General features: G+C 40.1%; 1 protein-coding gene across 2 annotated transcripts in view; it reads left to right on the top strand.

Annotated features, from left to right (window-relative positions):
• Nucleotides 1-12841, top strand: part of LOC130131992 (AP-1 complex subunit beta-1) — a 112996-nt gene that overhangs the window by 33900 nt on the left and 66255 nt on the right. For both annotated transcript variants that reach the window (XM_056301714.1, XM_056301713.1), the window contains exons 9-13: nucleotides 1813-1908; nucleotides 2405-2520; nucleotides 6606-6771; nucleotides 8804-8902; nucleotides 9038-9297. In XM_056301714.1, the coding sequence (XP_056157689.1) occupies nucleotides 1813-1908; nucleotides 2405-2520; nucleotides 6606-6771; nucleotides 8804-8902; nucleotides 9038-9297 (737 nt within the window). The remainder of the gene's footprint in view (nucleotides 1-1812; nucleotides 1909-2404; nucleotides 2521-6605; nucleotides 6772-8803; nucleotides 8903-9037; nucleotides 9298-12841) is intronic.

The following is a 12841-nucleotide window of genomic DNA, read 5'->3' as shown; positions in this document are numbered from 1 at the left end:
AATTATACACGGGTTTATGTTGCACCTCCAAAAAGAGCAACGCTAAAATAGGACTGTAAAATCTATGGCCTCAATACACAGCTCTAAAATAGATAAATAAAATAAAACTTTAGATGGATAGCATCATGCACATGACTAAGGGGGTTTATTCACACAAGATAAGAACATGACAAAACAGTTTAGTATAGCATTCAGCACAGTCTATTACATAAACCAAGTAAAACTATCATTATTTTTTGGATTAAAAATCTCAACCCAAAAGTCAGTACACAAGGATTCACTAATAAACAAACAATAAGCCATAAACTAAGATTCCTTAATAAAGGGAAACAACAAGCTATGGCATTAAATAAGAGTATAAATAAATCGTACTGGTAAAGGTTCAACAACAGATCTCAGTAGCTTGGGGAGTGAATGTCTCTCGAAAAAGATACATACTTGTTATATCCCAATAGCCTCCCTCTTGGTATGGCCCAATTCTGATAACAAGAAGAAGAGAATTTGTAGGTCATTTTTAAATTCATAACTTTGTCAATAGTTATCTTTTTTAAAGTTTTTCCTGTTCCTCTTAGCCATAATTTTGATAATCTTGTGTCAACTGGATTCTGCATTCAAACCTTCCTGTTTTTAAAAGGACTCCAACATGCAAATTTTGGACAAAAGCAGTAGATAACTTCTGAAGAGAGATAGGTGAGATTTATTTTTTTTGATAATTTGAGAACTATAGTTTTTGTGAATTCCAGTCATGTGAAAGATTAAAAAAAATTATTTAAGATTTTATTGAGTTTCTTTAAGAAATATTAATACAAATGAACAAGTACAAATGACCAAAACAAATGAACTAAAACAGCAATGACTTGAAAGATCAATTTAAATATGTTTTGAATATATATAAATCTCTATATGTAAATGTGTAATATATATATATATATGTATATATATATAAAATAGATAAATATGAATATGTAAATATACATATATAAATAGATTAAAGAAAAAATTTAATATAGCTTGTGGGCGACACGGTGGCGCAGTGGTTAGTGTGGTCGCCTCGCAGCAAGAAGGTCCTGGGTTCAAGCCCCGGGGTTAGTCCAGTCTTGGTGGGTCATCCTGGGTCGTCCTCTGTGTGGAGTTTGCATGTTCCCCCCGTTTTTGCATGGGTTGCCTCCGGGGGCTCCGGTTTCCTCCCACAGTCCAAAGACATGTAAGTCAGGTGAATTGGCGGTGCTAAATTGTCCCTGAGAATGAATGGGTGTGTGTATTTGTGGGCCCTGTGATGGCCTGGCGGCCTGTCCAGGGTGTCTCCCTGCCTGCCGCCCAATGAATGCTGGAATAGGCTCTAGCATCCCCGCAACCCTGTGAGCAGGATAAGCGGTTAAGACAATGGATGGATTTTAATATAGAAATATCCTTTTCTAAAATGGAGGTGATAAGAAGAATCAGATTTAAGCCATATGAAATTTGGTTAAAGAGAAGCCACTTGTAGAGTGTGGACCTGAGGGTCTTAAAGGCCTTTTCTTACCATTTGGTTAAAGGTGAATTTTTAGTTGGTTAAAGGTTTAATAGAAAGAGTTAACACTTTTTATTTTATAATAGGGACATCTCTGAACATGGATTCATGTATTTTGAAAAAAACAAAAAAACAAAAAAAACAAAAACACCCAATGCTGTCTGAGAAAAGACAAAAGGGATTTTAAATTGTTATCTGAATTATGGCTTTGGATTACTCGAGACAGACAAGGGATAAATTGTGTTAATATGTTGTTTTTGTGGATGCAAACATATTGTTTATTGCTGAATTGACCACTCTAGGTTCTGGCTGAACTGAAGGAATATGCTACAGAAGTGGATGTTGACTTTGTTCGTAAGGCTGTCAGAGCCATTGGACGCTGTGCCATCAAAGTTGAGGTAAAGAAGCACCGCTATCACTGGTTTTTTCGCAGATTATCAAAAAGAGGAACATGTTGTTATACTGTCCCCCATTGTTTCACCATTCAAAGCTCCATACCTTGCGTTCATTGGCTATATAACACAAAGGTGGTAAATCAAATTTGTAGTCAAACATTTGAACAAAAGGAGACACTAACCCTTAAGCCAAAATCTTTTGGTGCAGCTCAAATTTGTAGCTGTAGTCTTGTATTTGTGCAGGCAAGTAACCTCTTTTCTAGGTATTCAGCAAGCGAAAGATGACATATATCATCTTCTTTCTTGTTTGTTTGGTTTCCCCTCCTAACAATCACTATTTACATCTGCAATAAAATTTTGTTTTTTTCTTTTTGCAGTATTCAGTATTCTTGGTATGTTGTATCACTGGGACAGTTTTCACATATTCTGATTTTCTTGGGAGATGCAGTGTAACCACATCAAAATGATGTCGTACAAGCATGTCTGTCCTGTTTCCTAGCAATCAGCTGAGCGCTGTGTCAGCACCCTGCTGGATCTGATCCAAACCAAGGTCAACTATGTGGTTCAGGAAGCCATTGTGGTTATCAGGGACATCTTCCGCAAGTATCCTAACAAGTATGTGCCCTGGTGGATCTCTTAAAGGACATAATAATGTTTGACTAACACATTGATATTAATTCATCATTTTTGTTCATATAACTGAATAGGAATGCTTTATTAAGAGTGATTTGTTTTTGGTGAACTAATCATTGAAATTATGTGCAAAAAATTACATGATGATGTTGGTAGCGTTGAAATTAAAGCATTTAGACTAAAATAAATGAAATTTAGTACCATTGGCTGAATCATAGATGCATCATGTGACAGTGTTATGAAAATTTGTACACTGTCCTAAAATATTCAAACATGACAAAAACTACAATAGTTATCTGCCGTCACTTCCATCTCGTGTGACAATACAAGTGGATTTCAATCTGCATTTGCACACACACACACGCACACACACACACACACACACACACACACACACACACACACACACACACACACACTTGTCTGTGAATGTTCTCATTCATCCAGGTCATGGTTATCCAAAGGAGTTGAATCAAGTTGAATCAGCTGGACTTGGTACCAAGTCCAGTTGCACTTGATTCAACTCCTTTGGACACACACACACACACACACACACACACACACACACACACACACACACACACACACACACACACACACACACATATACGTATATATACATACACATTAGCAGCTGATGAGTGTGTGTGTGTATATATATATATATATATATATATATAAATCAACACGGATACAGGAAAAAAGATTTTAATACATTGCTGTACAGGCCTTATTCATGCGTCTCGCACTCATCAGCTGCTAATGTGTTTCAACAAAGAATCATACAGTTTGCGATGTCCAGCGTCACGCCCCTAATTTCGGTTGGACAGCGACCAATCAGATGGGGAAACATTCAAACTATAACAACCAATGGGGTAGGTACTTATGATGCAAAGCAACCAATGGAGGGGTAGAAAACATTACAACCAATGGGACTGGGGTTTGTTTTGAAAAGTATTTAGGGGCCAGGGCACTGTTGGAATGGTGTACATTAAAAATATAACAAGGTAATTTATGTGAAATATATATTGGGGTGGTGTTGGGGCACAATTGGAAGGACAGGCAGTTAAAATATTAAAAAAATATTTAAAAAAAACTCATAAATGTCATATGTGTATTGCTAATGTGTTTCAGCAAAGAATCATACATAATTTTCTAGTAGAGAACCATGGCCTCAGACTTGGAGGTGCTGACTCTCATCCCAGCCATTTCACACTCAGCTGCAAACTGCCCCAGTGCGCGCTGGAGGTTGCATTCTGATAAAGCCAACAAAACCGCTTCATATGCGAAGAGCAGAGATAAAATTTTGAGGTTCCCAAAACGGACACACTCCTCAGCTTGGCTACACCTTGAGATCCTGTCCATGAATATCACAAACAGAACTGGAGACAAGGGACAACCTTGGCGGAGTCCGACACCCATCGAAAATGTGTTTGACTTTATGCCGAGAATGCAGACACAGCTCTCACTTTTGATATACAAGGACAGGATGGCTTGTAGCAACTGCTTCGGTACCCCATACTCCTGCAGTACCCCCCACAGAGTGCCCCAGGGTACACGGTCTTAAGCCTTCTCCAAGTCCACAAAACACATGTAGACTGGCTGGTCAAACTCCCATGCCCCCGTCAGCACTTCTGCAAGGGTAAAGAGTTGGTCTGTTGTTCTACAGCCAGGACGGAATCCGCATTGTTCCTCCTGTTTCTGAGTTTTGACAATCGGTCGGAGCCTCCTTTCGAGCACCCTAGAGTAGACTTTCCCAGGGAGGCTGAGCAATGTGATGCACTGATAATTGGAACACATCCTCCGGTCCCCCATTTTGAATATGGGAACCACCACCCCAGTCTGCGACTCCGCAGGTACTGTCCCCGACCTCCACGCGACACTGAAGAGGCGTCTCAACCAAGACAGCCCAACAATGTCCAGAACCTTCAGCATCTCAAGGCGAATCTCATCTATACCCGGTGCCTTGCCACCGAGGAGCTTTTTAACTACCTCAGAGAATTCTGCCAGGGATATGGGTGGGGCTTCCCCTGAGTCTTCAGACTCTACCTCCTCCACTGAGGATGTGTTAGCCGGGTTCAGGAACTCCTCAAAGTGTTATTTCCACTGCTCAACAACAACAGTTCCCCTCTCCAGCTGAACACAGCCTGAGTCAAGCCCTGCTTCCCCTTCCTGAGTCACCGTATGGTTTTACCAGAACTTCCTTGAGGCCAACCGAAAGTCCTTCTCCATAGCCTCGCCGAACTCTTCCCACACCTGAGTTTTTGCTTCCACGACCACCGAAGTGGCAGCCCTTCTGGCAGGCCAGTACCTTTTTGCTGCTTTAGGAGACCCCTGGGCCAACCAAGTCTGAAAGGCCTCCTTCTTCAGCCTGACGGCTTCCCTCACCACCGGTGTCCACCAGCGGGTTCTTAGGTTGCCGCCTCGACAGGCACCGATGACCTTATGACCACAGCTCCTGCCTGCTGCATCGGCAATAGAGGCTTTGAACATGGCCCACTGTCCCCAGCCTCCCTCGGGATACATGAGAACTTCTTCCGGAGGTGGGAGTTGAACACCTCACGGACAGGGGCCTCCGCCAGACGTTCCCAGTTCACCCTCACTACATGTTTGGGTTTGCCAGGTCTGTCCGGCAGCCTTCCCCGCCATCTGATTCAACTCACCACCAGGTGGTGATCAGTTGACAGCTCTGCTCCTCTCTTCACCCAAGTGTCCAAAACATACAGCCGCAGATCTGATGATACGACCACAAAGTAATACTGATAAGGTGTAGTCAAGTGCTGTTGTATTTTAAACACAGAGCCATGTTTGTGGAAGTGCTGAATAAATTCATTTTCACTTGATCAAACGTACAGTTCTCAACTTTTTTATTATACATACTGAGAGCTTCCTATTTTTGAACATAAGATATATCGTGGCTTTTGAAGTCTTAAACACTTGCCCCATCCATTGGACTGTATTGAAGCCCAGTGCGACAATTCATAATAATGGATTACATTTATATAGTGCTTTATCTAGACACCCAAAGTGCTTCACAGAGAATTCAACATCGACGTGCAGAACACACTACTTATTGGACTTTGTCTCAGCTGGGCTAAAACAGCTGAAGATGATGTCTGGTGCCAAAATTTACAGTGGAAAAACAAGAAAGCACATCTCCAGTGAGCACAGGAGCATCAAAATGAGACCATTTAGGAGTGGAAGAGAGTTGTCTGGTTGGATAAGTCCCAGTTCCTTTTACATCATGCTGATGGAAGGATCAGAATTTGGCTCAAGCAACATGAGTCCATGGAGTCCTCCTGTTTGGTGTCAACAGTACAGGCTTGTGGTGGCCATGTGATGGTGTGGGGAATGTTTTCTGGCACACATTAGGGCCCCTCATACCCACTTAACAACATCTGAAAAGCATGGTATATTTGTACGTTGTTGCTGACCAAGTTCATCCATTCTTAGCTACAGTTTATCCACCCTTGAATGGACACTTATAGCATGATAATGCACAAGGCACATATCATCACTGACTGGTTCCAGGAACATGACAGCAAGTTTTCATTTCTTCAGTGACCTACACAGTCCCTGGATCTCAATCCTATTGAGCATCTTTGGGATGAGGTGGAATGGGCTGTTTGCAGCAAGACTCTGAAGCTGTCCAATTTGCAACAAATGCAAAACACAATCATTTCTGCATGGTAAAACTTTCCTGCTCAACACATCCAACATCTTGTAAAATCCATGCATAGATGAATTCATGCTGTTCTGAAGGCCAAAAGAGGTGCTACACACTACTAGATAGGTGTACCTAATGGCAACTCACTGTATGTCTGTATAGTTCCAAATTATGTGCAGCAAGTCTTAATAAGACCTAGGTGGAAAGAAAGTAAACCAATCCTTTAATATTTCAAAGTTCCTGGATCAATTCAACCCAAAGAAAAGATAGTATGAGTGATTTTAAAATCAAAATTTGGGCAGGATTTGAGTTGATTTTACTTGGGTGGTGGCCAAAATAACTGGTAACATGGTTTACAAAGTTGTTCACCCCCTACTTGCGTACCTTTTGTTTTGTTTAGATATGAGAGCATCATAGCCACACTGTGTGAGAACCTGGATTCGCTGGATGAACCTGATGCACGTGCCGCTATGATATGGATTGTTGGCGAGTATGCCGAAAGAATTGATAATGCGGACGAGCTGCTAGAGAGCTTTCTTGAAGGCTTCCATGATGAAAGCACCCAAGTGGGTACACCAAAGTGCTTCTTAACAAATATTAATTGCAGTATTTGATATTCAGGGCTCAGAATTAATGTTTCTGCTTACTTGTGATAAAGGGTGATGGGAACGTTTTTAAAAAAATTTACAGCACATTACACCAGATTTATATAGATTAGTATTTTATTGCATTAAACTCATTTGAGTGGGAGTCTTTGACATGGCATTAGTCTCATGACCCCTTAGCTTGGGTGTCAAGTTTAGGATGATTTGTTTGCTTAAAATTAGTTGATGGAAACACGCACTTATTTTATTTTTATTTTTAGACTACAAAATATAATATACAGATGACCAAAATGCTTTTGGCTAACCCTAATCACAAAAAACACTCCTTTTCTGTATGCTAAGCCAGACGAACTTAGACTGGTTGTTAGGTTGAAAAGTACTTTTCTTTACAGTAGGTGTGTACCTTGTATTACCTCACTCAATATTAATTTGGTTTTCATATTTCTTAAAAAATGGTAGCAATTCAGGGGTGAGATATTTTTATTTCTTTTTTGGATTTTTTCCCCCTTTTTTGCCCCAATTGTATCTGGCCAATTACCTCAGTCTTCCGACCTTCCCAGTCGCTACTCCACCCCTTTTGCTGACCCAAGGAGGACTCCACATGCCTCCTCCGATACATGTGGAGTCGCCAGCCGCTTCTTTTCACCTGACAGTGAAGGGTCTCGCCAGGGGAACATAGCGCGTCGGAGGATCACGCTATTCCCCCCAGTTCCCCGTACCCCCCGAACAGGTGCCCCGACCGACCAGAGGAGGCACTATTGCAGTGACCAGGACACAGGAATCCCCAGAGGTAACACAGGGATTCAAACCGGCGAGCCCTGTGTTGGTAGGCAACGGAATAGACCGCTACACTACCTGGACGCCCCCAGCGGCGAGATATTTTAAAGAACATTGCTTCTTTTTTTGCTAGGTTCAGTTGTGCAGAGAACATACTTTGTGCCATCTCTAATATATGTGTATATTTCCGCAAATAAATGCAAATCTGTGGACGCTAGAGATGGCTTGATTTTGTGTGTTCTAAATCATAATTGGAGAATCAACTTGATGAAATAATCACCATTCATCAATAAGTAAGCTGCCCCTTGTCAAACACTCCTGTTTGTTTTGCCTTCCAACAATGAAAATGCTTTTCGTTGGTGGTCTGGCTGTTACTGAAAACTTTTTGTGATAAGAAAGAAGACTGGACCTGCTTTTTCTTTCATGTCAGGTCCAAATGCCCAACATAGTTTCTGTTTATGTGTTGTAAATGTGGAGTTATAATCTTAATCAGCTCCAAATTTGTAGCCTCTGGACTGTCGCACTTCCATTGGATGATAAGGTAGCACAGTTGCCCAGTGGTTAGCACTGTTGCCTCTCTGCAAGAAGGTCCTGGTTTCGAACCCCAGGCTGTCTCAGGTCCTTTCTGTGTGGAGTTTGCATATTCTCCCCGTGTCTGCGTGGGTTGCCTCCGGGTGCTCCGGTTTCCTCCCACCATCAAAAAGACATGCATGTTAGGGTTAATACCCCTGCCTGTGCCCCTGAGCAAGGCAATGGGAAGAAGAAATGGAGTTGGTCCCCAGGCACTGCAAGTGCCCACTGCTGCTATACAATAGGATGGGTCACATGCAGAGGATAAATTCGTTCTAAGAATACAATTCGTTGTGAGAATAGAATGACAAATTACAGCAGCTTTCTTCTTTTTCTTCTAATGCATGAGAAAAAAAGAATGTGTGTAAAAAGTATTAAATTTACCATCTGCACATTCTCCTTTATAGATTTTCCTTTATATTCTCCTTTAAAGATAGGGCATTTAACAACTACAGATGTTTTAAGGGTAATTCTTCAGCACCTTTTTAAGGTATATTTCTTAAACTCTGTTAAAATTATTTCAACATTTTGACCAGTAGAGTGTTCTGTTCATTAAAGTAGAGATTGTAAATTAGTAACGGTAGTTGGTAGGTTTGGGCAAATGTTTTGAATATAAATTACTGACAGGCCGGTTTTTCATTTTAAGGTCCAGCTCACCTTACTCACTGCCATTGTGAAGCTATTTCTTAAGAAGCCATCTGAGACCCAAGAGCTGGTGCAGCAGGTCCTCAGCCTGGCTACTCAGGTACCCTTCTACCATACCAAATACCTCAAATTTGTATTTCTCCAGGTATCATTGCTCATGGACAAACATTAACTTCAGGCACTACCTATAACTTCTGGTTGACCTCTCGTATCATCTAACAACACACTTCTGCAGGACTCAGATAACCCTGACCTGCGTGACAGGGGTTACATCTATTGGCGCCTGCTGTCCACTGATCCGGTGACAGCCAAGGAGGTGGTCCTGTCGGAGAAGCCCCTCATCTCTGAGGAGACAGACTTGATTGAGCCCACCCTGCTTGATGAACTCATCTGCCACATTGGCTCACTGGCCTCTGTGTATCACAAACCCCCCAACGCCTTTGTAGAAGGCAGCCATGGCATCCATCGCAAACACCTGCCCATCCAGCACAGCAGGTCAGTGAATTATAATTATTAATAATAATTATCTAAATAGTGAAAAGTTGTAAGGTGGATATATAAGATGTGCATACCTTCTTGGGCTGCACGATATTGGAAAAAAATTGCGTTTTTTTTTTTTTTGGCGATATATACTGCAATTTAAAATAATACAAGATTTTTCCAGATGACATGAATAGCTCTGTTTGAAAAAAAAATCATTCTAGAATCGGGTGATTTTGTAGGGGAATTGTTGGGAAATTGTGAAAAGTGAGCGCTGTATTTTTTCGCCATTCATACGGGAAGAGGAGATAATGGGGCTAGACAAGGTGACGCGGAATGACAGCCAAGAATAGTGATGTACAAATTGGCTCTGACGTCATCCAAATCTGTATGTACACATCCACCTGCCACCCACCCGAATGAATTATTTTCTCTGCTTTAGAGACCCGCACCCGATCAAGTTATCATTATTTCTCAGTGGGATACATGTAAGCATGACGATATGGTAACATATTACACCATGTTTGAGGTTTTTTGTTTTTTTTTGTGACATTTTCATGCAGCGCTTTGCAGCTGTTGCATATGACATACCCAGCACATGACTCGTCATGGTTAAGTATTTTACTAAATTGCTCCCATACAGAACTTTTCTGCCCTTCTTTTTTTACATCATGAAGCCCTAATACCTTCATGCATAAACATACAGTATATATTTTTTCACATTAACCATTCATTTGCTTGCATGAAAGGTGTAAAATAAAGACTGCGTATTAGAATAAGTAAGACATACACTGAGACGATGACTGCATTTATTCAGTTCTTATCAATTCATGTTTTCAATCAAAATAAGGTAGTCGGCTTGTGAAACAACACTGTTGTGACCTGAGGCAAAGTTTTCTTGTGTTTATGCTGCAGAATAATTTGCCTCTTTAAGGTTTAATGTATGACAGCCATGTAATGCTATAAATGACAGTGTCTCACTATGACATAACTAGTCACTTAGTGTATTGTCACCTGACTCTTTCATTCATGATGGTTATTTTTATGGTTGTAATTTTCTACCACTGGAATGACCGGGATTTCACTCCTCCCTAAAACGACCATGGGCGGTCAAAATGACAGCCGGTTTTTAAACTCTATAGTCTGTCAAAATAAATACCCAATTGAGATATTAATGCATTGCATATATTAGTATGTCTGTTATGAAACTAGCCGAAATCAACATTTTAACAACTATACTACTATTTTTAAACTTCAGAGAGACATGGTTGAACTTGAATAGCAAAATTTAAAATGTGAAAATATTACATGAAAAACAAAACGGAAAACACATATTGCTAATCGAACAAACGTTACAAGGCCTATAAAATATGAAATGCAAAAAAAGAACTGAAAATAAATATTGAAACACTCCCAAACAACAATGGGAATTTAAAAACTACTAGAACGACCGTGGGTGGGGCCGGTTTTTAAACTCTATATTTTGTCAAGATAAACACTCAGTTGAGATATTAATGCATTACATATGTTCGTATGTCTGTTAAGAAACTAACTGGCACCAAAATTAACATTTTTACTACTTTTAAGACTATTTTTCAAACAATTTAAAATGGCCACTGCCCAAAGCCTGTAAATACTGCAACGCGTCGTTGGTCGTCATGGTGCGTCAGTAATGTTGTCTGTAACCAGACATGTTGGCAATAATCAAAAATCTTAATTGAGACTATTTCTCTGCACTGGAGAATGCTAGTGTGTTTCTAGGACAGAACAATTAACTTTGCGAAGGAAAGGACGTGACCAAAACACGTCATAAATGGCGACATGACGCGCACGGTCACGTGCAAATTACGAGACGGGTCATGTTGACCGTCCGTGGTCGTTTTAGATATATCTTATTGTAACTTCTTTTTTTTGCCACAGATTTGAAACTCATTTTAGTGCAAAAATATGCAATTTTAAGATCATTCGGGGAGCGGCAGGTCCGTATATTTTTTTCTCTCTCACAAAGTTATTAAACTTTGAAAATCCAAAACCGCCAAATCTACAGCCTTGGTCGTTCTAGTGTTGAAATTTTTGAAAAAAATATATTCGATGAATGATATTCACATTTGATGGTCTCTTATTGTATTTCTTATAGCTATCTGTGATATAATATTTCTCTGTACAGTGTAAAAATTGTACACTTTCCTGTGAAGAATCCACATCAATTTGTGGAGAACAGGCTTGTTATGGTAGGCAGTTTCTCAGGTGACAGAGTAATTAAAGCCACACCGATGGTATTTGCTTGAATAAGTATTTTATCATGCTAACAAAAAAACCCCCAAAAAAAACAGGTATTATTGCTGCAGCGCTGACGTTGAGAAGGGTCTGGCTAGAGCAATGACACTCTCAAGGGTTAAGTAATCTGCAACCAATCAAATGACTAGATCAGTCTGAGAATGTTATTCTGTGAGATTTGGTTTTAGAAGGTCATTCCAAGAGACTTGATTGCTTGGATATTACTGCTTCTATGGCTAGAGTAATATTACTGGATATTACTCTAGCCACTTACATCTAAAAAAAAAAAACAACAAAAACTCCACTTTGACAGGCTTAAGATGTAATGATTAGAGTTTTCGCCTCACTTATTTAGAATGACTTATGCTGCTTCTACTGTTATGTAATCCAGCGTAATGCAGACTACACCAAATAAGCCTGCTAATGGCCAGATCTGACAGACGTGGGCGGTCAGAAGCAAAATTAAGCCTAAGGAATGGCAGTCGGTCAATTTGTCCCGTTAATTGTAACATGGTGGAAGACACCAATGCAACATCTGGGACACCTCACGACTCCCCAACAGAAAGACTGGCTTGTCAAAAAAAATTTTTTTTTTGTGCCTTTGCTCGTGTAATGTGACTGCTTTGGAATTTTGATTGTGCCCTGTGGCGACTTCAGTGACGTTGACCAAGCAGAGCACAGTATATTCTACAAATGTGCACAATGATAACGTCATTATATATAATTCACTTCTTAATTTTTTAAGATCCAATTTTTTTTTCTTTTGAGGACTGACTCTGCTGAATTCTGATGTTAATGGTCTATAGTTATATTTTGTTTTGAGCATATCCGAGTCATATGTGGCTACTAAATCTTTTCTGTAAAGCCCCGAATGTTTTTGCCAAAATGAAGAAACAAACAACTGAATTTTGATTTGAGTTTATAGGACATTGCATCACCGAATAATAGTCAACAAATCTTTTGAGATAGTACCTTTTACCACCACTGAGCAAAGTAACAGAGCCCGAATTTAAATTTTTAAATTGAATATGCCAATGATAGAAAGTGCCAAGACCATTTGTTTGCTTGTAAATCTTCAGTATTGTGGCTTTAAATCTTGCTACTGTTACAAGCCAAACAAGGCACTTCTTGCTTTTAGGTAAGAATGCTGTTTTCAACTGACTGTAAGAGCTGGTTTCACCTTGATTATTTTGCTTGATTTGTAAACTACTTTGGGAGCTTGTCTGACTTTTAAGGCTGTAGGTTTTGTTCTGCATATATCCACTCAGCAATGACCAATCAA

The sequence above is a fragment of the Lampris incognitus genome, unplaced genomic scaffold, assembly GCF_029633865.1.
Source record: "Lampris incognitus isolate fLamInc1 unplaced genomic scaffold, fLamInc1.hap2 H_4, whole genome shotgun sequence".
In the NCBI taxonomy this organism is placed as follows: domain Eukaryota; kingdom Metazoa; phylum Chordata; class Actinopteri; order Lampriformes; family Lampridae; genus Lampris; species Lampris incognitus.
The sequence above is the reverse complement of the archived record's forward strand: the minus strand, read 5'-3'. Positions and strand labels throughout refer to the sequence as shown.